The sequence below is a fragment of the Vidua chalybeata genome, chromosome 7 (assembly GCF_026979565.1).
Source record: "Vidua chalybeata isolate OUT-0048 chromosome 7, bVidCha1 merged haplotype, whole genome shotgun sequence".
In the NCBI taxonomy this organism is placed as follows: domain Eukaryota; kingdom Metazoa; phylum Chordata; class Aves; order Passeriformes; family Viduidae; genus Vidua; species Vidua chalybeata.
The window spans coordinates 8,377,241-8,403,894 of NC_071536.1; the positions used below are offsets into that span (position 1 = coordinate 8,377,241).

Below are 26,654 nucleotides of genomic sequence, written 5' to 3' on the forward strand. Positions count from 1 at the left end.
TTTGATATTCCTGTTCACCTTTCTGCAATGTTTTATTCTGATTCTATGCCAAGAAAATACTAAAAAACAACATTTTTAACTTAGGGCACATGTTTAGTTTCCATTGATTTCAATGAAATAAAGACCAAACAAAAACATTTCTAGATTTAAGACAATGTTGAAAAACTTCTTGGAATAGAAGTGAATCAGGGAATACAAATTTATTTTGACCTGTCACTAACTTGAATTGAACAACCTGTAGTATCAGTGATCCCACAGCAGGAAAAGGGAAAAGCTTCAGTTGCACTATCAATTTCTGTTTCTGGGTGTCTCCAGAACAGTCTTTACAAAAACAAGTTTGTCTTTGGAGACGAAGATACTGTTATGTTCAAACCAGCCACAACTTGAAAGCAATTTTTTGGAAGGTAAAGCATAAAGTACAGGAATACTTAGAATGACATGGTGAAGTAAGCATATGCCAGCAAATGAAATCATTTATTTGAACTGGTTCTGGAGTTATGCAAATAACATGCACTTCAACAGCCATCAGTTGGGTAGCCATCAATCTTGCAGGTAGAGCTCTTCACCCATATACAGCACCCTGTGTGAACAGGGCTCTGCACTGGGTCATGACACTGAGCCAAATACATCTTTAGCAAAACCTGCAGAGATGAGTCTGACACACAGTTCTGAGTACCAGAAAAACCTCATACTACCACCTGCCTGTATTTGATGTTAGACGGTGATTAACTAAGTTGCCATATCTTATTAAGAATAATTAGCCAGTCTTTTCCCCCTTTAAATGTCATTACCATAACCCTTTGATGTTAGTGCTATATTGATTATTTACAATAATAATGACAACATAATAATCTAGTAATTAGTCATCATTCTACAATTACTTGGCCTTCAATTCTCATAAATCCTAACCTTAGCTTTCAAAGAACAGTTTACCCATCAGACTCAGATACCTCTTGTCACTGATGGTATATGCCTTCACTAACACAGCAAACTTCAACTAATAGCCAGGGAAAGCTGCTCCCATAGAAAGCTTTGTCCATCTTAAGGCTATTTTCTTTAAGGGTGGCAAGCATAATAATCAATTTAAAAATTAAAAAAACCCCAAAACCTGAAAAATTCAGCTTGTTCTGAAATGTCTTTTATAAGGGCTCTAATAAGAACATTCATATTAATATTGTTTTGTTAATTTTCTAACTAATCTGAAGTGAAAGTTAAGATAATACCACAGAAAGCACTCTCTCTGTTTCATTAATGACACCCAGGGCCTGAATCATATTCCAGAGATACCACCAGGGAGACCCTGCAATGTCCAAAATGGAACGTGGAATCTGCTAGCAGAAATATATTTATGTAGTGTGCTCAGGGACAGGATACAAACTCCTCTGCCTCAGAAAGTTTTTCAAAGCCTTTGGCCCCAGAGGAGGTTTTAGCCCTCAGTTTCAGCTCTGTGCAAACACTGTTCTATCAGAGCTGGAAACGTGGCTTACCTCTTTCTGCAGAGCTCTTAGTTTTTTAAATATCTGAAGCTCAAATCTACTCAGTACCCTTAATCAGCTAACAAGAAAACACACATATGACTGATAACTGGCTGTTATCTAATACTTCTCCACCCTATTATTATGGCTAGCACTCCCAAATGGATGAAATGATCATTAATAAATTAAGGGAACTGATATGCAAAGTTAGCAACATCATGGGGTCCTGGTCACACAAAGCCTGGCACATGAGTCTTGAGGTAACAAGAATCTTTTCCTGACATATTATTGTCAGGAAAAAGGGAAAATATTTTCAAACTACTTAAAACAACTAGGAGAAGGAAAAAAATCTGAAGAAGTCTGTATATTACTGGTACTGCCAAGACAAATGTATAATAGCTAAATTCTTAAACTACACCACATGGGTTCACACACAGAAGACATAAAACAGTGGCAAGATCAAAGGATTCCAAATTGTCTCAATACAGTATATTGATTTTTTTTTTTCTGACTTCAGCTGGGGCTGAGGGAGGGCTCTTGCTTAACTGCAGAAGGGGTTGACTTAAGTTGCTTTTTAAGGTAAATTTCAAGTAGTCTTTTAAATCTATGGGCTGCACACTAATTATGTCTTCAGTCCTTTAAAACACATAACTGCCTATTACTGTATTCAGTAGAAATACTCAAACATTAATTATGCACGTGCTTCCAAGTGTTTTCAGGATGAGAATCCATACCAAAGTCAATTAAGTATAGGGCTCCAGAGTGGTTGGGAAATTATAAAGGATAAACAGGCAGAGGATGTTTCTTAAGTGAAGGTGCAATTCTGGATGTCAGACATGGTCAGAAGCATTGTTGTGATGTGTTTAACCTTGCGAACAAACATAAGAGTTGTTGTAACCTATAATTATGAGAGACAACGTTGTCACAATTAAACCTCTAACTAATGTCTATTTACACAATATTCACATCCATCCTGAGGAGCACAGGTTTTTCATTTGTGAATTCCTTTCTTCTGTAGTCTTTCTGTTTTGACCACATTCTTATTGCCAGCAATCGATTTCATACCTCCCCTTGCAAAACAAGTGTTTTGTTTATGCTTTGTCCATAACAAGTTTCAAGACAGTGATTAATTTAGATGAAAAACTTCACAGTGACTACATGTTATGTAGGGTCAAAATAAGTTGCCAAATATAGGCATCTAGCTCAAGAGACCCTGTGAAAGTAAAACACCCAAACTGCAACTACAACATAGGTCCTGTAAGAGACCTGAGCTCTACAGGTGTATTAATTGAGTGGCAGATAGGATAGCCTCTGTCATCTCAGATGGTAATAGATGTCTAAACTTAGAAAAACAGATCAAATTCCTACTCTATAATAACCTTATTGAGGCTTTTGTATCTTTAGAACAGCATGTGTTTATTATTAGTACGGCAACTTTTTGTCTTTTCTCAGAGTACTTTGCTAGTCTTTCTACACTGAGACTCAGCAGCACTTCTGCACTAGGTTTTACAGCAGCTACTGGGAAGAACATAGGTCCAGGGAGACTGAGAGCCACCTTCAGTTTTACCAAATCTACTTCAGTCTTTGTGTCCAGCATTTTCCACTGGAAACCCCTACACACAACCAACTGAAACACTACCACTTAGTAGCCATTTATATGGTCTGAATTTGGCCAGCTTTCTCCAGGATGATCCCTTAGATCCAAGAGAACCTTTGGATGGAGTCTTAGTAGGGAACCTGACTGGTTTTTAGGAGGTAGTTTGAAAGGAGAAAATGAGGCCTCTACAATATATGAGCTTTTGCTCTGGTAGTGAATTGTAGTTGTAACTGGATAAAGCACTGACTAAGAAGGTAAGAATCATCCCAAATTGTCCAAGGGAACATGTCTGTCTTCACAGTCATTACTCCTTAGATAGTTAAACACATGGCTATAGGCTATGTAAATCACTGGAATAAAATAGGTGAGATCCTTAACATTTTGTACAGGAACATAGACTTGGAGATTTATAGGAAGCCATCAAAAGAAGTATTTCATTAATTGATTCAAGACATGAGATCCATTCTTGTGATTTTTTAGGTACAGCCATTTAATTAGAAAAATTACATCAATATGCTCTGATATGTCAAATTAATGAATGTAAGATTCATTAATCTTAATAAACTTAAGGTTTATTACTTTCTCTAAAATGCACAGTCCAAAGATAGGGCATAAGGGGACAAGAAGGCTGGGCATTTACTTAAGTAGGAAGGATGAGGGAAGAAAGAAAAATGAAAACTGTACCTGCCAATTTGCACATGATCTGATCTCCAGTGAGGCCTGCAGGAAGCAGAAGGCAAGTGGGAAGAAAGCCAGCAAAACAAAAAAATCAAGTCTTTGGCACACAGGAAGACAAGACCACGAAAGAGACTGAATGCAGCGACTGACCAAGAGTGCGGGTGCCGGGCCCTTCTGGATTTTGATCTTAGATTCTGTGCTGACTCACCATGCGGCCGCCAACCAATGGCTCCACCTTCATGTTTCAGTTTCTCATAAGAAGGCTGGCATTTATCTATTAGCCTTACGGACTGTTGTAAAGATAATTAATAAACGTTTGGAAAGTACTTTGAAGATGAAAGGCCAAATTCACAGTAGGAGGGCATTGAGCTGATTTGTTCATTCCTTTGCATCAAAAACAGTCTATGCTTAGAGAAAGCAAGCAAGAAATTGCCATTTGTTATTGTCATCTACTCCCTTCTTTACCTATTTTCACCTATTATTATATTCCGTGTTTAGTTAATGTTTGATTCAAGTAAATCATATGTGTACAACTATTTATCGGTTAATCATGTGCCCAACTGATTGTCAGATTAGATTCCAAGTGTAAATTATATACAGAGGACTGTCAATCATCATATATATGACAAATATATTTAGTATTGGCCATCAGCTCTCTGAAATTGGGACCATTTTTAAGGGTTTTTTCCTACCTTAGCGTCAAAGTAAACTGCTGATGACAGGTATTTGTTAAAATTTTGTATTATAAAATATATTCATAAAAATCACCACAAACTGACTTTCCCTAACAATTCCTCTGCTCAAGACTGAAGTTTTTCAGGTAGCCAAACAGTCTTATCTGTTAGGCCATTAGTGTTATAAGGGTGCCATAAATCAGCTGCAATTTCTATCCAACTTAATATGCCTGTCTTTTCAAAGAGTCTACTTAAAGTTTTGTGTGCCAGGTTTTATAGATTCAACTATCTATGAAATCACAACTTGACCTAATTTGGTAGTGTTGCGTAACAGAAGAAAGCTCACTTGAGTAAACTCATTAGCCATCCTGAAATAAAGTTTATTTCTAAACTATTCAAACAAATTATTTTGTAAATATTTTGAACTATATTTTTAGTTTGTTGAAAATTAAGATTTGCTGAGTTTGGTCAGGTACTACCACTGATGTAAGTATATTATCATGATCTAATATAGGAATAGAAAGGCCAGTTATTCAGTATGAATTAGCACATGAAATACCAGATATGCCATGCTAATCAATTGACTAGTCCACTTCTGTTTCTACTCTACATAATCAGTGAATAAGCCATACTTTTAATTCTAAGGAGAACTAGAAAACCTGATGAAAGGCCAAAATAGTATTAAATTCTGAGACAAAATTTACTTATATATACATTTCTAGTTCAAGGCAACCCAGTGAAAAATAATTTGCCATCTCTGCAAGATGTTCGAATGGGAACACAACTAAGCATACATATAGGTTCTGCAAAAAAAGACAGCAAGTTGTTCTTATTTAACAAACAAAATAACAGCCAGTTAAAAAAATACAGGCTGCATGTCCAAATTATAGAATACAATTGCTTCTTTTCAAGAACACCATATATAACATGACTCGAGAAGCTGCAGAAAATGACATTGCATCTAAATCTTTACATGTAAATATGAAAGAAAAACAAGAATATTTTTGTGGCTTAACTGGCTTAACTGAAAGCTGGATGGAAGCACTGATAATTCACTGCTTGCTTTCTCTCAACTGATACAAAAATGAAATTATATGGCAGTATGCTAACCAGTAATCCCAGTAATCTTGGATTCCTCCTTCCTGGGGGGTCTTGTCACTGATGCAGGGGGTGTCTATAATGCTGTCTCTCTCTCCAATCTCCTCCTGGCACCATGGAGTTGAGCAGCAGCTACAGGGCCTGGCTAGAGAAATAGGGTACATGCTCAGAAATCTCATGGTAAGATTTATGCTGCCAAACCTACCGGTACCAAAGCTGAACTCATGGTGCACAAGCTCCCAACTCCAGGAAAAGCATATCAATAGCTTGTCATATTTTCCTTTAAGTTTTATCAACAGCTCAGTGTCTGCAGAGTGAGAATCCACTGGTCAGCCTACTTTTTGTTCTATCACAGGGTTTTTTTGTGTCTTTCCAAACAAGTGCATTTTTTGTCTTAATTTCCTGTGCTATAAAAAGGGAGAGATTTTCTAAAGTCTTCTAAAATTCATGGATGAATAGTGTCCTGCACAGTAAATTCAGAGCACTGTCATATGCAGGCATGTCTAGTCTTATGTCCTGAAATTTTCTCATCTATAGAATGAGGCTTATTCTATGTATCACTAAGACGTTGAATTAATGAGTGTCAGTCAAGTATTCTGAAAACTTGAAAATGGAGACAGAATTCAATTGGTTTCCTAATTAGTTCCACCACATGCATACTTCATGAAGTTTTACTCTGCAGAGAGGCCAGGGAGCAGGAGACAGGGAACAGTGATGTTATGGTGAGCAGGGTGATATTAAATTAATGACCATTATAAGCAGATGATACTTTATCAACTGACTAATGTTTTTGGCTACTTGTTGGGAATTGTTTTTATAGAAAACATGTAATTCAGTTTACAGATCTACTATACTAAAAATGAGCTCCTCCCCCAGTGGTACCAGTCAAGTTCCTTTGTGGCAGGATGCTGAGCCCTTCTTAAAATCCAAGCAAGAAAAAAAAAAGTTTGCAGGCAGTTTGGGCAGTTTGCATGTCATGATTTGTCACACTGTTAACACCTAAAATATGTTTGCACACTGTCCACAGTACTGGGTGCTCCTCAGGACACAGAGCACATGGACAAAGTATTGGGGCTACCACTGTATTTTTCCTGATCTGCTTGGTTAGTTTATAGATACAGTAACCAAAAAACTACTGACCAGCTAATATCCAGTGTGTCTGACCTTACTGTAGTTCCCCCAGGAAAGAAGATTCTTGTGTAATGAGGAAAGAGGTGCTAAGTTTAGTCAGACATCACTTTCCCTGAAGGTTCTTCAGAGCCCTCTCCCCACTGCATGCCTTGCAGGCGTTTGCTGTGTGCTTTCAGCTGATATGCAACAGCTTTTTGGTGGGCAATCTGCACAGGAATTGTGGGATGAAGTGCAGCTGTTAGAGCAGTGACTGTGCAGCCATATAGCAAAGCTCATAGCTGCAGGATCAGAGTGGACAATAGGGAATATGGAGTGAGTAACAGTAACATCTGAAATGCAAGATGCAAGCCATTTATTTTAGGTATTAGAAAAACATGGAAATTAAAGAATGGCCAGAGTAGAACAATGGAAGTGGCTTCACTGGCCAGGTCAAGGCAAACAGTGTGATAAAAGCATGAAAGGAAGAAAAACAGATTAATTGATCTCAGTAGTATTGCCAGCATGGAAGAAGTAAGGAATTAAATTTCAGTAGTTAAGCATGCAGAAGAAAATAAGGTATACTGCAAATAAAAAGAATATGGTACACACTGTCCTTGTTCTCTATCTCCACTATAACTTCACAGAAGTTAAACAGAATTTTTGTTGCAGCCTTGGGGCCAACTGATAAATATAATCTTTGTATTGGAGTCTGTGGCAGATCAGTAAACACGGGAAATGGGGTTTAACTAGCATTCCACTCAGGTCATCTCACAGAAGCAGAGATGTGAGCAGGCTCACTGGAAAGAGAGGTCATGGATTAAAGGAAGATCTTGCTGGTAAACATCAGGCCACACTGTGGCAGGTTTTATGGACCTTGTGAGACGCTATACACTTTCAAACTTTTCTTGATCTCAGAAAAATTTCAACACGAAGACAATTTATATTGAAAAGAGCTCAGAAGGTCTCTTCCCTTTTCTCCTGCTCCAAGCAAAGTCAGCTATGGGATCAGATTACTCAAAGCTTTATCCAGTTCCAAGGCTGAAGACTGCAAAATCTCCCTGAGCAACCTGTTCCACTGCTTCTCTGTCATCATCTGCATCTTCTTTTATCTCATCTGAGAAATTAATTAATGCTTCCAGTTGCCAAATATCACCTATATCTGTTCCTGGTTCATCCGATAGTGGCACCTTAGAATTTTTTATTCTGCTAAGGAGGCATAACTAGCTATTTTTTTTTTTTTACACTGTTCATACAGTATGGGCTGTGGCATTGTGAGGACAATAAGAGCCAAGGAAGAAGATGCTACGCTAGAAACTTAACCCCTCCCCTTTGTTCAGGGAATCATAAAGTATTAGAGGATGGCCATGTTATGAACAGACTCACAGTTGGTGTATTTAAATTCTATAGGCTAAAAGGCTCTAGTGTAGTGCTTTTAGGAGAACCACCTGACTTCTGTACAAGCTGAAAATATTCTCACTGTCATCAGAACAAAGATTTCAGTCCCCAGGGATGTTTTATGAAAGAAAAGAAGCAGCTGTACAAGCATTCCTGCCAAAATAATCAACAAAACATAACTATCAGTATTTGGAGTATATGGCTGTATATTTTGCACCCTGAGAACTGCAGGGAGTCCAAATGAGAGCAACAGCTGTGGAAGAAGCCATTAAATCCTAAGGGAAATAGAAAAGGACAGCAAGATACTCCATGATAAAGATTTTTATTCATTTTGAGGTATGCCTTTGTGCCCTCTGAGACAGAGGTCAGGCTGCTCATCACCTCAGCAAATTAAAAATCGACAACGTCATTTGGGTACCAAACCAATCAATGATAAATGTTCTTCCCACACCTAGGCACAGGGTGTGGCACTCTGATCTTTTATCAAATCTCTGTTTGCAGGAAAACAGCTTGCTAGGTAAAGCTACTGCCTAGCAAGAGCCTTTCATAATGACCACTCTACATCTGGCCAAGTTACCCAGGAAATTTCCTTCAATGAACAATCCTTCCTGTCTGAAGTTGGCATGTTTTCTATAATTCTGTAGACACTGCAGGGTGCTCAAGGACAGAATATTGGCCTGATTACACCATACTCCCTCCTCAGACATAATGCAGAATTTTCAGGCAGGATGTTGCAGCTGTTCCACCACTGAGCATTGCAGTGTTATGCAACAATTAAGGCCAGGAAATGGTGATTACTTCATACTAGTGCAAAGTGGGTGATGACTTTTAAATATCCTCAGAAGTAAAGTTTTATTTTACAATTAAACAATAAGCAAATAAACATATGAAGCAACGGCATTGAAGTCAAGCAGGAAGTATTTTAATGACTTTCAAATATGAAGAACTGAAAGTATAGTCTAATATCAAATCACAGTAACACATGGAACATGAATTAACCTGAGCTAACTGAGTTTACCAGAAGTATTTCACCTATTGGGTCATACAGAAGATGCTCCACAGGCAGTGAGAGCTACTTGATCCAAACACACAGTACACTGATGAGAAACCAACCATAAAGAATTAAACAATAAAATGCTGCTAAATAATTTTGCTATGCATGAGCTCTGTTCCGAAAATCAGAAATTGACAGATATATAATAAATAAACCCTTGCAAAAAGACCTATTTACTAGCTACAGATATATTGCAAAATCTCACTTTTGAAGATGAACTAGTTAGAAAAACCATGAAAAATTAATTGTGTTAATGTCTAAGCAGAATTCCCTGCAGTTGTATCTCAGTAAAAACTCTAGTAAATGGTTCTGTAGAAAAACAATGTCCTAATGCTAAAAAGCAAATGCAACAAACCTCAGGGAATCCAGTTATTTTTAATTAGTCATGCTAATTAGTGCAGTGAAAGCCTCAAAAGTGAAGATTATAACCAAAGCTTAGCATTGCCAACTGCCCATCTTCTGATACAAGACGACTGAGTATTTGTCAATTGCTAGAATACTGAACAGCCAGCAGTAGTGAGTACAGTGCAAGATACTGTGCCTTTTTATTGTTGCTGTTCACTTCTTAACAGGAACATTTGACCCTGCAGTATAAGATCTACCAGATTCACATTCTGGCCTGTCCTGCAACAGACAGTACGACAGAGCGGATTTAAGTAGCTGTGCAACTCACTGTTCCTTTTGCACACAGAACTACAGGAGACTTAAGGGCTTAAATTAATTCCCGTCCAACAATTATTGAAGCATGATATTTCATTCTCCTTATTTATCTGTAGTCTATGACAAAAAAAAAAAAATACCATTAGTGCTCAGAAAATTAGTGTATTAAAAAATCAGCATTTCAAAACTAGGAATTTCTGTGGCATCACATTTCACCAACCATGAGGAACATAAATATTTTCAGTTCTAAATATATTAAAACCCCACCACTCAGTGCTTTTTGTGTTATAAAATTAAATTTAAAAGATGCTACAATCTCTACTATTTGGATGTCTCTTTCAACCATTTTTCCAGTTCTCATAAAGTTGTAAATAATTCTCTCACATGTCAAACACAGTATCAGTGAAGTGTCAGATCAGAAAGATAACTACTGTCAACACCGCTAGCAAACATCTTGCCAATCATCTAGCAAGTATTTCCTCATTTTTGTTCTGCATAGGGTTAGATATGCAGGCAGAATAGATGGTGCAACCTGTCATTAGAAGCTCTGCTGGGAAGAGGCTGAATACTACAAACCTCCTCTTCCTCCACTTCCCTATCTACGTGCTGGAACACAAAACACTGACTTTACCCTCAGTCTCCTCAGCTTTGTCCTCAGCATCAGAATATGAGACACATTCAAACTCTGCCATGGCTAGAAATGGAATTGTTCAGTAAATAGAGTCAAATGTTCAGCTTTCTTCATCAGCTATATGCATGATGCAGCCTGGTCAAAGAAAAATACCTTCAGTTTGAAAATCCAAAAGCAGCTTGAACACTGACTATACTGTCAAGATAATATATTGAGGTATACATTTTGTACTGAATATGCTTGCCAAGATAAATACTAAGATATCCTGCATGGTTTTGGAGTGGAGTAGTGCCTGAAAGAAAACAGCAAACTGCAGTGGTATCAGATGCATATTTAGCTCTGATTCATTACATGTGACATTTCCTCTTTTGCTGTTCTGTTTGTACAAATTTTAATTTTGTCCAAGTGTTAACTCACCTGAGTTTAGGTTTTAATGACTTCTGTAAACTTGAAAAAATATTATTTGATTTATCCATGATGATTTACAAATCTTTTTCAAAACAGCATCTGGCATCCTCAGAGGTCATCAAGCCCAAGACAAAATTGTGTATCAGCAGGCAAGACAGATCAGATGTGGAGCAAGAACAGCATCTCTTAAGGTATAAAGCTATTTAGAATTCTTTGTGTTTATTGTTTGTTTGCAGGAGTTTTTAAGTGCTTAGTATCATCTAACGTCCATATTTGTCCCCATTTGACAACATAAATACATATGAAACATAGAATTCTACAATATAAAGAAACGCTACTAACGATAAATAGAATATCTAGGATTATTATCTAATACAGTAGGCTTATGTGCATATGTATAAACTTGTATTTCTGTATTCACAAACTTCCACACAGTTAAATTTATACAGATAAGACCTGAAATTTTACTAATTCTAATGAAAATCCTCCAGCAGCAAGATGTTCAAGACTGTGCTGCTTAAATTCCCTGCAAGAAGAATGCAATAACCCAAATAGTTCTTTACCACATAAACCTTGCTCATCTTGTTTTGTAATCAAGTCATTTGATTCCAATTATCTACAAGAGAAAAGCAACAGAATTTAGCTTTGCAGAGTACTATTCATTTAAGCAAGCAAGATGCAGATCACACATCCAGGTTCTATAATAAGATGATAATGACTTTGTTACAGTTTAAAATACTAAATACGAGAGTAAACAAAAAATAAATCCTTTTTATTGTTCTTACTCAGAACAATAAATGCATTTCATTTCCCAGTGTCATCTGTGAAGAAAATGTTCCAATTTTTCAGTCATTCAAATAATATATTTTATTCTCCAAGGTGTTAGCTGTTTTATTAAAAAGATAAAGGCAGAGCACTGATGGAGGAAGCATACAGTCTGCTGGAGTCTAGTCTAGTGCATGATTGAAAATAAGCCTGGCAAAGTCTCCTGGAAACACTTTGTGGAAAACAGAGTAAACAAATAAGTGTAAGTTACATGAACAGTAACTGAATGCTAAAGGCTTCATCTCTTAGCCAAAAATACTTCCAATGCCTCTACGTGCAGCTGGGGAGCTGTTGCATCCCTTTCAGTAGCAAACAATATATGTTAGGCTGTATTCAGTGGACATACTTAACAGAGGATTAAAAGTCAATTAAATACTTCAGATAAAAAGTAAAATTAAAAAAAAAAAAAGAGCAATTATTGTCTTCCTCTGATTTTAAAGAGATCATGACGTCCTTCTAGTTAATACCATTTTTAATCAGATACCTTAATGTAATCTCTGCAGTAGCTGTGTAAGTAATAAGGTAAATCTGATCGTTGCAAGACTATTAGGCTTCTTCAGCAGGTGTTGGCCAAACCTGCTCTGCTTTAATTGTGCTGATTACTGTATAAATTCTAGAACAGTTGTAACAGATTTATCACTTTAACTCTGCTTACCATTAAGCCAAGCACAGCCTGTGACACCATTGTTCAGGGGCTCAGATGTAGGGGTTTTTTCCTACTGGGACAGAGAACTCAAGAACCCCTGCAGTCAAATCTTAACCATACTTTGTGTCTAAGAGTTGCTTTAAATTTTGAATTGTCTTTTGAGCTCTGAACACTGTCCATAAGAGGACTGTGACCAATTCATTATCTCCTGGATAATCATTTTTCAAGATTTCATTGAAGGTGGAAACAGCAGAGAAGGCTAAGAAGATACAAAGAAAGTAAAAAAAAAGTTGCCCATTTTCCCTTCTTTAGGGAAAACTTTCATCCTTTTGGACTGGAATAATTCCAGAAATGTATGTTCCTTCATAACAATTTATTGTCATGCCTCTCTGTTTATTCTGGTCTGGAGAGAATCAAATGTAGTCACAGCTCATCCATGTTGCTTCCAATTTTACCACTTTACTAATGGGCACACTAAATTTTCCTCCTTTATGCCATGTAAATTGATGCTGACAGGACTGTCACTTCAACCTATTGAGACCTATAAGCAACCTATAAGCAAAATTTGACAAAGCTTGTTTATTCTAAATTCAGTATTTTTATTTCTGACTTTCACTGCTAACCAAGGTTACTACTTCTCAGTAAGTCTGTCAAGTTACATTGATAATGTCATATTTATAACTCATAAAAAGGTTTTAAAAGTTTGCTTTAACAGTATTAACTGAGCTTACATTGTGTGTACGCTGAGATATTAATTTACAAGTATCTAGTGCTAGTTTAGGGTTGTTTTGTTTTCCAGACAGCTACTGTACTGATGATAGCTACTGTACTGATTTTTGAAGTGCTAAATACCAGTAACCTTCTTAAAAGAAAGGTCAGAATATTAATAACAAGGATGTTACTCAAATGCTCAATGTTACAAAATTGTATGATTTATCTAGGCTACCTCTCTCACGAGTGATAATGTATGTCAGTGGCAGAAAGACTTTAATTCTATTACCTAAATTACCGTTAAATTCAGAGCCAGGGGCAAAGTTTTGCTAAACATTCAACAATTAAAAATTAAAATATATTCCAGGAATTATGCAATGATACCTCTCCCTCCCTTGTAGTTATTCTTGCTCTAAATGATAAATTAACATTTTAAAAATCAGCACTGAAAATACCAGCAATGCAGGCAGCATTACTGCATTTTAAGTAACTATACCAGATACAGATAAGGCAAACATTCAAAGCCTATCAGCATTTTCCTTGCTGGTTTCTCTGTTCTAGTGGCTCCTTCTTGAAAGAGAAGGAAATCTTTTGAGGACTACTACACTACCTAAAACATGAGATTCTTACACCTCACAGTAGTTCGAGCCTGCCCCTTTGTGCTGCCATAGGCCTTTCTTTCTTAATTGCAACAGCTGTACTTATTCCAAAGACCATGTTAAAGTGGGAAAGAGTATAGGATCAGTGATGGTGTTTCACAGGAGAGTATTTGGGGAAAACAGTTACATCTCAGCAATGTTAAGACTTTAAATAAGATGACAATCATTGTAAAGCTTAAGGCACAGCAACTTGCAACCAGGGAATTTTGCCTTTTTAAATTTTATGTCAACATGACAAATAGAAATGTTTTGTTCTGTGATAACCCAAAATAAATGCTTCACGAACTCTTTTCTGTGAGCTTTTCTGTCAGAGGTCACGTAGCTGTGGAATGTTTAGTCTGCTGGTCCATGAGAACCTGATCAGAATATTTTCTTTCCAGCTACTGAGATGAAGGATCTAGGTTCCCAAGCAAGCGTGAAGGTTTGAAACAGTCAACATAAAAACTGTGATAAAATTAAAATAGATACACATTTGCCATTCAGTTCAATTAATATTTCTGCAATGAGTAGTTTTCTGACTGTGACTTCTTTATGAAGCAAAAAAAGGCCAATTTTAAATATGGAAATAATAAATTAAACATGGAAATACTAATGCTCAAAAGTGGATTGTGAATAAAAGCCAGGACCTTCAAGTTCTATTCCTCACCCTGACAACTCACTCAGCTTTGGCTTAGATTTCCCCCCTGTATTCATCGATCTCAGTTGGGCATTTTGAGTTCTTTGGACCTGAAAGCACTAAGTATCCCATTCACCATAAAAGGATAGTGAACAAGTATAACCCTCAAGACTGAAAGTTCTCCTAAGGGTTCAGTTTCTTTGGATGCCAGGTTGTTTTGCCATGTGTGCAGCCTAAGACAGAAAGAATGAAGTTTAAATATAAATGAAGCCCAACAAGCTGTTTGATAACATGGCACGTAAGAATTTGAAAACCTTAGTGTTTCCTTTCAAATAACTCCTATCTCCAAACCTGGAAAAACAATCTCTCTAGTGGCTCTATTTGCCCAGTAGCAGGAGCTAAGTCCAAATGTATGTGACAGTGAGAACAAAGGCACAAAATACACATGAGAGTTACATATTTCATAAAACAACCTAGACAAGATCCTAATCCAACTGGGCATCTTAGAGCCAACATCCTTACCTTGACTCTTGCCTCAGAGAGCCTTACAAAGGTATTATGCATTTCTTCCTTTCTCCAGCCTGCTCAGACATGTTCTGTTCTGCCCAAGCTCTCACTCAGGTATCTTTTGTGTGCCTATGGAACGTGCTTTATGAGGCTGTAACCTATCTCAACCGAAATTACCAAGTCCCTGATTCCAGGAGACCCATATCATGGGAGCAAAAGCAGGTTGCCTCTTCCATACCTTCAGCCCATCCTGCTCAGGCCTGCCTACTCCTCCAAAACAATCTAATCTCTGAGTTTTATCTTCCAGAAAATATCAGTTGTACATAGTATTAAACACAGTACTTACTGTCATGGAGGCACTCCCAACAGGAAAGAGAAGCAAGCCCATAATTATCACTCCAGTCTTCTCCAGACTTCCTAACTCAGCTTCACTTATTGGGCAGTAAGTCTTCACTTGAGTGACTTTTTGACTCTTCACTCAGAGTGTTTTTGCTGCAGTTCTCTTTTCCTTTTCTCGTTAGGCAGAAATATTAGCACTAATCTGATTTTATATCAAGATGCCCAATCCAAGACAATCCAAATGAGGTATCTGTCTATCCAAAGTTCCTGAGCAGTTCTAAGCCTCTCATATGCCTGCTCTTTGGTGGCACCAACAGAAGAACTTCCAGCATCCAGGCATCAGGCTTCCATCTTCATACTGCAAACAAAATGTTTGTTTTGTAAGACACAGCATTTGATTTTTTAAGATCCCTGAACATTCCACTGCTCAAAATGTGTATCTGGAACATATTCGAAGTAGTTAATGCAGTAAACCTGTGCATTGGTTATTCAGAGCATGTGAGGGACTGCCCTGCAAAAGACAAACCCAAATCTCATAGTTCTGCATTTCTAAGTGAAACTAGCACTAACATGAACTTAACTCTCTTTTAAAGTCTAACAAAGTGCACAACAAATTGTTCTGCACTAAGGAAGGAAAAATTATGAAAATTAAAGGTCAAACTGTCTTCTCAAGTACAGCAACATAAGACCTTGAGAAAGGCTCTCATTACAGCTACTTCAGTTTTACACTGAAGAACAGAGTGAACTTGGAAAAGTCTATTTTTAAATCCTCTCTGATTTAAATCGTCAGATGAAAGACTGCTGGGAATATTTTACAAAGAAGCTGTTTGGTTCAGCACTTTTATAAGCTTTGAGGTATGCAATCAGATTGTAAAAACTAACGAGAGGCTGATGATAGTTCTCAGCTATTTTGACAACAGCCTTAAAATCTTCCATGTGAAAGTGATGAAATTCTGCTTTTAATTAGAAAATTAATAATTTAATACTTGTGAACTACACAGAATTTTTGTGCAAATGAGTTCTGAGATTGCTTTGACAGTGTATCAGAAGTAAAGTGCTGAAAAAACTGACTTCAAGACTGTAAAAGTGCTTAGACTTCTTGTTTTACTTGTAGTGACAGGACTTTTAAAGTAGAATGATTATAGGTTTTGCAAGGTTCCTTGTGTCATTGACAATCCAGGTACTTAACCTAAGGAAACAAACTACAACTTTGCCTAGATTCCAGATCTCTGGCTGTGTAAGTTAACCTAACTCCCTTCAAATCCTGATGTCTCAGAAGAATTAGCAAAAGGATTACGATAAAGCAAACCCAACTAATTTCAACTATTTTAGTTTTCTTAGACTGGTATAAATTAGCAAATTATTACAATATAGGTTCAACTGTGAAATTAACACAGACTGATGTTACAAATCAGAATCTACTTATTTGGATTATGACGATACAGTATCTGAATACAAAATAACCCACTATCAGAACTGAGGATGCTCCAAAACAGACGAAAACCTACATAAATGCAATATCCTCTGACTGTGCTGCTCTTTCCTTTTAAGAGAACTCATCCACCTGTCTTACCACTCTTTCCTTGACTGTCTGAGCAGCTAGCACAGTTTCAGCTTGCTCTCTTGTGGCCAACATTAGAGCTACAATTATCCTGGCGCTATTCCCCTCCAAGCACCTCTGTGACTGGTTCTTCTAAAGCATGACAAGTCTCCTCAGAGTACAGTCACTTACAGCTGAACCTCATAAACCACTCAGACTTGAACCCACAACTGATTATGGTGGCTTCACATGTTCCCAAGCATCAGCTGAGAGATACAGAATCAAGTGCATGCGGATTTCCAGCCCACAGCAAAAACCAGGGAAACTTGGAGGCTGCTAAGCCTCCAAGGCAGTATCTGTCCCACCCTGTGCCTCTCACAGCTGTAAAGTCCTCTGACACAAATGTACTGTCAACATCATGAACGGAGGTCTTCAAGACTTGACAGTGTTGTCACAAGGATGGCCTCACCTCTTCAGCGTGGTTTTAACAGCAGCCTTTTGGAGCTTGAGCTTGGTTATTTAAAGGTTACTGTTTTGGCCATGCATTTGCTAACAGGTCACAACAACTTCAAAGATTTTCTGGCATCAGTAACTACTTCTGGTTTTTAGCTGTTTACATGACTTGTTGGGTAATTTCTGTTATTTTTTATATTTGTAAAGATGCCAGATACTGAAAAGCTGAGGGCTTTAAAAGACTGAAATATTGATACTTTATTAGCATTGTGTCAGGCATTATTAACCTCCAGAAATAGTTTTATGCTAGTAAAAGAAAAAGAGTTTAGAGCACCAGAGGTGGCACAAGTGCACAGACACAAGCAGAATGACCAGAGATGTGTCACTGAATGACATTTCCCGCTTAGCTGTCACCAGATGAGCTCTAAGCTCCCTCCCCAGCTCTCAGGGATAACAGTGCAGGCACATCCCAACACCAGAACTGCAGCAGCAGCCCTGAAACAAGCTTGAATGGAGATGACACTGCTCTGCACAGGGAGTGAAAAGGTGCCAACTTTTCCCTTTGCTGGCTTGCAAACACAGCAGCTCTTATTGTGGGTTTGACTGTAACTTCAGGAGTGATCTTGTGACAGGAATTAATTCATTTTAAAAGGAACGGTGAAAAGCCCACTCCATATCAGTAGAAGAATCATCAATTTGTGGTAAGACCAGAAGTTAAAACCATTCAACATTTGCTATTATGCCTCAAAACCATTATCATCACTCTTCTGAAACAGTCGATAACACTGAGTGATCAGGTTTTGATTAATAAACATTAACTGCATTTATTACTGAACATAAAAAGGATAATCAGTACAGAAATTATACTTTGACTACTGGGTTACTTGATCATCAACCTTTGTAACACATGGACAACAAATAAAACTTGGGCAGCAGAGGGTTGGGAGTTCCTCAGATTAAACACATTACTCACCAGAACAACAGTGACAAACTACAAAGCACACTGAGCAATAGCACCAAAACTGATCTATGTGACCCAGATATGTGAATTTCTTCTCTAAGTCAAAGGACAAGCCCCAGAAACACTCCACCCCCTGGGCAACAACTCCCCAGCAGCTTCAGCTGCTCTGCTTTGGGACTGCCAGAATCACAGCAGCACTGTGCACTGCTGAGAAAAACAGATGAGCTCCCTCACCTGTCCCACCACACAGCCCCACGCCCAGCCATGGTGAGGCAAGGCTGGAGGCACAAGTGTGTGCTCAAAGGTGGAGGGGAGAGCAAGACTGACCTTTCAGGCAAGTGTAACCTCAGTTTCTCTTTCTGTTAAAAGCAAATAAGCACAACTTTTGCAAGTAAGTGTATTACCAAATATTCTTATAGCCAAATTGTCTTTCTTCATCCTTCTACTAGTTCTTCCTATACTGCTGCCAAAATTTTTGATCAACATCACAGACATTCCAATCAAGCTCATGGATACAACCAAGGTGCAATCTTGCTCACAAACTCTAAGTATTATCAAAATATATAATGATGATGTGAGATTAAAGCAAACAAAGTCAACACTCCTACCTCTCTTACTAAAGCTGCAAATATTTCAAATGGTTCATGAAGATTTGAACTATATTTGCACTACAGTCAGTATCACAAGTGGGATAGAAATCTCATAAAATCCTACAACTGAGCAATCAGTAGCAGTCTGTAAGTTTGGATTACTCTTGAGTGTTTAGAATAATTATACAATGTTTAAAAAGAAGGAAAGGGATGAAAATGAGATTATGTATTTATTAAGACAGGTAGACATATGCATCACTGTGACATACCTATAGTAGAATAGAGGAGACAAAGAAAAGTTAAGATCATCTTATGTGGATGGTCTTAAACATCCATCTTGTATAATAATAAAATCATAGAGTCCTAATGGTTTGGGTTGGAAGGGACCTTAAAGATTATCTCATTTCAATCCCCTGCAATGGGCAGGGACTAGAGCAGGTGTCTCAGAGCCCTGTGCAACCCGGCTTTGAACACTTGCAAGGATGGAGCTGCCACAGGTGCGAGTGTCTCACATCCTCCGTGTAAGCAATGTCCATCAAGTATCTAATCTAAACCTGCCCTCTGTCAGTTTGAGTCCATTCCCCCTTGTCCTGTCACTACATGCCCCTCTAAAAAGTCCCTCTCTATCTTTCTTGTGGAAACATGTTCTAATAATGAACATAATGAAACATATGATCCTAATGTCTCTAAACAGTGTGTGATCCGTATCTCTTCTGGAATACCTTTAAGCTAAACCGCTTAAAGGGGTTTGAGAACCCGCTGCCCGACAGCAGCCCGGGGTCACACCACACCAAGCCGACACACTCCACAAGGAGCACAGTTGCCAAGCCTCATTCCATACGTCATCTCCACCTTGGGCCTGTGCCGATGCCCGCCCGGACACGGCTCCCAGGAGCCCCGTGCGCCCGGGACGAGCCGGCGCAGTCCCGGCTTCCCCCGGCCGGGGGCGCGAGCCCCCTCAGGCTTCGCGCCGTCCGGCCCGCGCCCCCGCGCGCGCTCGGCCGCGCCTGCTGATTGGTGTCGCGTCAGGCGCGCGTGCGCACTGCTGCGACAGGCTTCGGTGGCTGCGTCGGGAGCGGCGCTGTGGCCGCTGCCGGGTGCGAGCGCCCGGTGCCCGCCGGGGCGATGTCGGGCCGCCCGCCGTGGCAGGAGGATGGGGAGAGCGCGGCGCTGCGCCACAAGGAGGAGCTGAGCCGGCGGGTGAGAGGAGGCGGCCCCGCGGGGCCCTGTGCCGGGATGCGGGCCGAGGCGCGGGTAGCCCCCGGAGCCTGCTGCCTCGGGTGCGAGCAGCGTGAGGAAGAGGAGGGCGGGTGCTGTCTGGGACCGGGGCTCCTGTGCCCGGAGTTGCGCCCTCGGGCCCCGAGAGCGGCCTGCATTTAGCGAGCCCATGTTGCTTCGCTAATAGCTCGCTTGTCAGATTGGTATTTTGAGTCTTAGTGCTTCAAGTTGAGCTTGAAATGTCAAGTGAGGCGCAGTGAGGTTTTTCTCACAGAATCACAGAATAGCGTGAGTTTCAAGAGATGTCCAATGGCCGAGTCTAACTCCTGCGCTGCACAGGACACCCCAAGAATCACACCGTGTGCCTGAGCACGTTATCCAAAAGCTGTTTGAACTCTGTCGGGCTGGTGCTGTGATCATTTTCTCTGGGGAGTTCAATGCCCAATCACCCTCTGGGTGAAGAACCTTTTCCTGGCATCCAATCTAAACATCCCTGACCCAATTTATCACTCTTAGGATAAGACAAGGAGTAATGTGTACAAATTGAAAGAGGGCAAATTTGGGTTAGATGCTAGGCAGGAATTGTTTGCTGTGAGAATGGTGAGGCACTCACACATTTTGCCCTGAGAAGCTGTGGATGCCCCAACCCTGGAAGTGTTCAAGGCCAGGTTGGATAAGGCCTGGAGCAGCCAGGTCTAGTGGGATGTGTCCCTGCCCGTGGCAGGGGGCAGGTTGGGTCTAGATGATCTTTGAAGTCCTTTGCAACCCCATATGTGATTATATAAAAAAAATTACTTCTGCACAGCCATGTATAGAGACAGTGATGTTTTAAATTGCTTGGAAGCTGCAAAGCTGGGACATCACAGAGCTACAGGTAGTCACTTCTGTTGTGCCTGAGTGGCTGGTTTAGTCCGTAGCAGAGGATGGCTCTGCTGCTTTGCCTTGTTGGTGTTGAAGATATAAGAGATTGATGTAGCTGCTGGAAAAGTTGTAACTTTCAGTGTGCCGTATCCAGTTTGGCTGACCAAACTCCGTGGCAGCTTCCTACTGTTGCACCAGTTCGAGGAGACACAAAGGAAGAGCAGAGAAACCCGTGTTGTTTGCTTCTAACAAAAAGCATTGTGCCCTCTGGACAGATTTTGTTTCAGTTTTTGGCTTTTGCAACTTTTTCTGATTACTCTTTAGCATTCACAGCTGCCATTGTAAAAGAAAATGGGAATATCTGCCACATCTGTCAGTGGTAAATCCCACTAAGGAAGTTAATGTAAAAATCCAGAGCAATAGAAAAGCTTCCATTGCTCCTAATGGGAGTTACTCTACAGGTGTGGAGTATTTGGATTTTCATTAATTTCATTTCGAATCTGGAGCATACCTGTGATTATGAAGATCTTGATATTATGCTAATTTTCTTAAAGTTATTTGATGTTGTCTTAGTTGTGTACATGTTCTCTTCCGAAGGTGAAAAATGTGCTCTCTGATTATAAATATCTATAGCTATTCTGGCTTGAGGGGCAGAGAAATTCAATGCATGCAAAATAGCGTTTCTAGAAAAATTAAGTATGTAATTTTTATATTTACTTTGTCTTCAGTAAAGTTTGATTCATTTGGAGACCAGCAGCTATACATGCATGTTGCTGTCTTAAAATATCAGTAGACATGCTCACCACTAGGATTATAATATGATGCCTTGTTTTTATCATTAAATTCAAATACATCTTTTGCCTTTCAGATTAAAGAGCAGAAGGTTGTAGTTGATGAGCTTTCTAATTTGAAGAAGAACCGGGTAAGGTTTTACAAATGTGCTTTTAACTATTTAATTTCAGCAGAGAAATAAACATAAAGCCAAGAAGGGCAACAAAATCAGAACATGCTGTCTTTAATTTGTTGTAATCTGGATTTTAATAAACATGTGGTCTGCTGTGCTCAGAATAATTTGTCCTGCAAATTATATGATTATGTATACTCGGGCAGTGTTGGGGTTTTTTGCTTTTTTATGTTTTATTTATTTCATTAAAATTTTTGAGTTGATTACAAGAATTCATGAGGTATGCTTACTTTTTCTGTGCATTTGTTTAAAATAGAATGTGATCCCTTGTGGATGAGGAAAAGAGAAATTCAGAATTGTCTTAGGTTGAGCTTTTGATGGTACAGCAGTATGCTGGTGTTCACAGGGCAGAACTTACCTCTTCACTTTTATACCAGGAGTGTCTTTTTGGACCCACAGCAACTTCTGCTGCAGTGTGGTTCCAGAATCTGCTGCTTTGACTTAATACAGTGTGGGTTTTGTTTTACAGAAAGTTTATAAGCAGCAACCCAATAGCAACATATTCTTCCTTGCAGACCGGACAGAAATGCTGTCTCAGTGCAAAAGTAAGTTTGCAGTGTAAGAGTATCTCAAATAGTTAATGTTTAAAAGCTGTATTTGTAGCTGATTTGAAAGGTATATTAAAATGAGAAAATTGCAGCTGTGTATCAAATACAAAGTAATAGGAGAATGGATAATAGAGGTGATGATGGAACATTAGAAGAGTATAAATTTAGAAGTATAAATTTAATTTTCTGGAGTGAACAATTGCTGCTTCTCTTTGCTTTGATTTGGGTTAATTGCATTGCCATTTTTATTGTCAGTTCTCTTTTCTTACTACAAATATTGAAGTCATACTGATTATATAGAAGTTGGCCATTCCCCTATTGCACTGTGGCTTTCTTTGGAAAAAAAATCATCATATTTGTATAATTTAAGAGGAATATGCTACAGCAAACTTATATAGCTTGTGTTAGTAATGATGGAACACAAACATAGCATTTTGCTTAATTAGTGTTTTATGTTTATCCCTTTATTTGAACGAGTGGCTGGGATTACTAATTTTGTAGATATACACTTAAACTTATCTATGCATAAAATTTCCTTTTTATGAAACTGATTATTTGTGTCATTTTCTCCTACACAGATGCATTAGATGAATTAAAGAAGGCACATCAGGAGCTGGAAAATTCAGAAAAGGCTAAAATCAAGAAGTAGTTGTGTGAATTCCCCGTTGCAATGTGTGGTATTTGCTGTGTTGTTACCTTGTGCAGCCGGCATGTGATTCGTGATTTTCTCAGTGAAGACATCCTCTGCCATTTAAGAAGAAGAGGACCAGACACTAGTCAACAGTTGATAAAAACTGTGTCTGATCTCTCCTATGAATGTCTGTTTTCAGGCCATGTACTTCACTTGAGGGGACTGGTGACCCCTCAGCCTCGGGAAGATGCCAATAACAATGTTTTTCTTTGGAATGGAGAAATTTTCAGTGGAGTGCATGTAGGAGATCTTGAAAATGACACTGAAGTAATGTTTCATCATCTGGCTTTATGCAGCAGTGAAAAGGACATTCTGTCACTCTTCTCATCACTTCAGGGTCCCTGGTCTTTTATTTATTATGAAGCACCCAGACACAGTTTATGGTTTGGCAGAGATTACTTTGGTCGTCGTAGTCTGCTTTGGCAATTCTGTAATGAGGTTGACAGCGCTTTCTGTCTCACATCTGTAAGTGGCTGTTCTGAATCAGGCAATCAATGGCAAGAAGTCCCAGCATCTGGAATTTTCAAAATTGATCTCAAAGCTTGTGCAGCAACTAAATCTTTGTCTTTAACATTGTTTCCATGGAAGTACAGCTGCAAAGAGAAAGCAGTAGAAGAAACATGCATTAATGTTCTTGACCAAGTGTCAAAAGACTTGCCAAACCACGTACGTCTCGTGGTGAATGAATCAAAGCTGTGTCTTAGAGCACCAGTTATCCCCTTAAATAAAACAGTTTCTAAAGCTTCAGGTGCATGTCCAGGCTCTAATTTTAGCAACATTAACTGTGTGGTTTCTGTAGAAACCCTCCAAGAATTTCTTGCAGAGGAACACAAGAAAAAATTAGCCTGTCAATTTATTGATGTTTTAAATGAAGCAGTCAAGAGACGAGTCCTATGTCTCTTTAGAGATCCAGATCAGATTACAAGAGAAGTTCCAAGCACGTCTCATAAGAAAGCACATATTGCAGTGCTCTTTTCTGGTGGCATTGATTCTATGGTTATTGCAGCCCTGGCTGATAAACACGTGCCTCTGGAAGAGCCAATTGATCTTCTTAATGTAGCTTTCATGATGAAAGAGCAAGCTAAGCACAGGGGTACCACTAAAAGACATACCGGCCATGAAGTACAGCTTGATTTGCTTTGTCCTCAAGAAAGTTGTCAAGATCTTGATGCTGACACTGCTACTCATTTATCTTGCTTTGATGTTCCTGACAGAATCACTGGTAGGGCAGGACTGAAGGAATTAGAAGCCATTAACCCTTCAAGAACCTGGAACTTTGTGGAAATTAATGTTACACTAGAGGAATTGAAAAAAATGAGAAAACGGCGTATTAATTACTTAATCTATCCACTGGATACGGTCTTGGATGACAGTATTGGCTGTGCAATTTGGTTTGCTTCTAGAGGAGAGGGTTTCATTAGTAACCAAGGAGAACTGAAACCATATAAAAGTCCTGCAAAGGTACTATTTTGTTTTGTTTTGTTCTCTGCCTTATGTTTGACTTCTGAATATAAAAACAGTTTTATTGATTCAGAAATCAGCTGTGATCTTTGCTATTCTGAAATTCAGTGTCAGAATGTAAAATATTCTACAATTACAATATTTGTGTAGTTCTAGAGTTAAAAATCATGTTCAGTTCTTTTGTCATGTAATGGCTTTTCAGTGAACTTGGATATGCAATAATATGTGCAGAAAAAAAATAACCACTATCTATAATTTTTGATTCCTCACTTCTTTTTTTCTGATGGTTTGTGTAGGGAAGAAGGAACTGTTTCATTTCAGCTGTTGAAGGCACAGTAATAGTGTTTTTTCTCTTGATAAAACATTTTACTGTACTTACAGAGCAGTGTAAGCCATTTTTACTTTGTGTAATGTAGTTGTTACTAACCCAGTAGCTGGTAAATGAATAGTACTCTGGGTGTACATTCAGGTAACTACAACATATGACATATTCTTTGGCAATAATTTTTAAAGCCTTGCGTTTAACAAATGCTGTTTATTATCATAGAAACTAAGACATTCTTTAAATACACTAGTGTGTTTGTGATACATACAGCATTATTTTGATGTTTTTCCCTTGCTCCACTAGCAATATTTGTGTGTACTTTAAGGTCTGATCATTAACCTAATTCGAGTTACCAGTGACTTTACTGGGAATTGTTCCAGGTTTTGTAAATGTGTAAGGCACAGCCCATTCTGATAGGTAATGTTTTTAGAAGATGTGTATTAAAATTTTTCTCCTTAAGACGTAGTTAAACATTTCAAGTCTGTTACATATTAACTTGCATAGATAATAAGATTTCTTATATTCTGTTTCCTCAGGTTGTGCTTACGGGAATTGGAGCAGATGAGCAGCTTGCTGGCTATTCTCGGCATCGTGTTTGCTTCAGAAAAGATGGCTTAGAGGGTCTTAATAAAGAACTTGAAATGGAGTTAGGTCGCATTTCTTCTCGAAATCTTGGTAGAGATGACAGGATCATCGGTGATCACGGAAAAGAAGCCAGGTATTACTGTTTTAACATGGAGCAAAACTGGTTTTGCTGGTTAGATGCAGTTTTTAACACCCCTAACAAAATATTAATTGAAATTTCTGTGTGTTTTATTGTCTCTAGTTCTGCTGCAGTTTTCTTAATGTGTATTGTGTTGTGCAGTTTTTGGTTTTGTTGTTTAAAAAAAGTGGTCTGTAGTATATTGTGGAAGAGTTTACTTAAGGAAATTTAGCAACTTGATTTCCATCTAAAAGTTTTAAGAAGAAGCAACAGATGTTGAAATAGGCAAATTCTAGCTGGTTTTATCATTTTAAGCTGAACAGTCTTTTGAACAACTCTGAAGTGTTCTGGTGTGGACTCTGGAGGTCCTATCATTCTCTGGAGAATGATAGTGTAACAAGAGCTGTGTATTCCTATCCATGCAGTAAAGGCATAGTCAATATCCACCACATTTCCTGGCTGTTAAGTCTGAAGAGTTGAAGAATCATTTTAGTTGTGTTTACCTCCTCCATGCTACCATCAACTTGAAAAAAATTCCTTAGGTGTTGTCCAGGAGCAGATGCCACTCAGGTACATGAAAGGTTTTCCCATGTCATCTTTGTGCACCTGTTCTTCCAAATCTGTTCTTAGTTGCACATTTTCAGTTCAGCACAAGAACAGGTGCAGTGCTCTTAACCATGCACTTGATTAGGTATGAGTGCCTGAAATTCAGAATGATACCAGCATTTGTTGTGTAAATCTTTTTGCTTCAAAGTTACAGTGTAGTTTCACATGGTCTTTGCATGTGGGAAAGGGGAAAACCAAGATTATTCCTATGGAATTTTTAAAGGGTGTTTCCCCACGTAAATCTCTCTTCCAGGTTTCCTTTTCTTGATGAAGATGTTGTCTCATTCCTCAATTCTCTGCCTGTCTCAGAAAAAGCCGATTTGACTCTACCTCGAGGAATTGGCGAGAAACTGATTCTGCGCCTTGCAGCCAAGGAGCTGGGCCTGACAGCCTCAACTGTTTTGCCAAAAAGGGCAGTACAGTTTGGATCTCGGATTGCAAAACTAGAGAGCAACAGTGAAAAAGCATCTGACACATGCAGCAGGCTGAAGTTACTTTCAGTAGATGAATTATAGAGCTGTATCTCAGATTTTGCATTTATTCTACATGCAAAATCAGTAAATCAAGATTTCTTAGAATGTTTGGTCTAGGATTTTTTACACACTTGGGCATAATTATTAATAATCAGAGTTGTACATGTTCAAGGAACT

At 38.7% G+C, this 26,654-nt stretch overlaps 2 protein-coding genes and 1 long non-coding RNA gene across 3 annotated transcripts in view; 2 read left to right on the forward strand and 1 right to left on the reverse strand.

The window, feature by feature from the left end:
• Positions 1-19,550, reverse strand: part of LOC128790413 (uncharacterized) — a 71,618-nt gene extending 52,068 nt beyond the window's left edge. Inside the window, exons 1-2 of the long non-coding RNA XR_008431744.1 lie at positions 19,350-19,550; positions 15,091-15,441 (exon numbers count right to left, since the gene is read on the reverse strand). This is a non-coding gene — a long non-coding RNA (uncharacterized LOC128790413). The remainder of the gene's footprint in view (positions 1-15,090; positions 15,442-19,349) is intronic.
• Positions 19,551-19,684: 134 nt separating this feature from the next.
• Positions 19,685-22,886, forward strand: ASDURF (ASNSD1 upstream open reading frame). Its single transcript, XM_053947500.1, has 4 exons — positions 19,685-19,827; positions 21,575-21,628; positions 22,140-22,215; positions 22,797-22,886. Exons 1-4 carry the CDS (start codon positions 19,753-19,755, stop codon positions 22,865-22,867), a joined length of 276 nt encoding a protein of 91 aa, XP_053803475.1. The 5' UTR covers positions 19,685-19,752; the 3' UTR covers positions 22,868-22,886.
• Positions 22,887-22,888: 2 nt separating this feature from the next.
• Positions 22,889-26,582, forward strand: ASNSD1 (asparagine synthetase domain containing 1). Its single transcript, XM_053947496.1, has 3 exons — positions 22,889-24,370; positions 25,232-25,413; positions 26,258-26,582. Exons 1-3 carry the CDS (start codon positions 22,889-22,891, stop codon positions 26,517-26,519), a joined length of 1,926 nt encoding a protein of 641 aa, XP_053803471.1. The 3' UTR covers positions 26,520-26,582.
• The last annotated feature ends 72 nt before the right edge of the window (positions 26,583-26,654 follow it).

What these genes read in the sequence shown, in the direction of transcription:
- ASNSD1 (XM_053947496.1), top strand. Translation starts at nt 22,889, where the DNA reads ATGTGTGGTATTTGCTGTGTTGTTACCTTGTGCAGCCGGCATGTGATT. An exon ending in CATATAAAAGTCCTGCAAAG is followed by an intron (nt 24,371 to 25,231) that starts GTACTATTTTGT and finishes CTGTTTCCTCAG; the next exon opens with GTTGTGCTTACGGGAATTGG. An exon ending in GATCACGGAAAAGAAGCCAG is followed by an intron (nt 25,414 to 26,257) that starts GTATTACTGTTT and finishes TCTCTCTTCCAG; the next exon opens with GTTTCCTTTTCTTGATGAAG.
- ASDURF (XM_053947500.1), top strand. Translation starts at nt 19,753, where the DNA reads ATGTCGGGCCGCCCGCCGTGGCAGGAGGATGGGGAGAGCGCGGCGCTG. An exon ending in CTAATTTGAAGAAGAACCGG is followed by an intron (nt 21,629 to 22,139) that starts GTAAGGTTTTAC and finishes TTTGTTTTACAG; the next exon opens with AAAGTTTATAAGCAGCAACC. An exon ending in AATGCTGTCTCAGTGCAAAA is followed by an intron (nt 22,216 to 22,796) that starts GTAAGTTTGCAG and finishes TCTCCTACACAG; the next exon opens with ATGCATTAGATGAATTAAAG.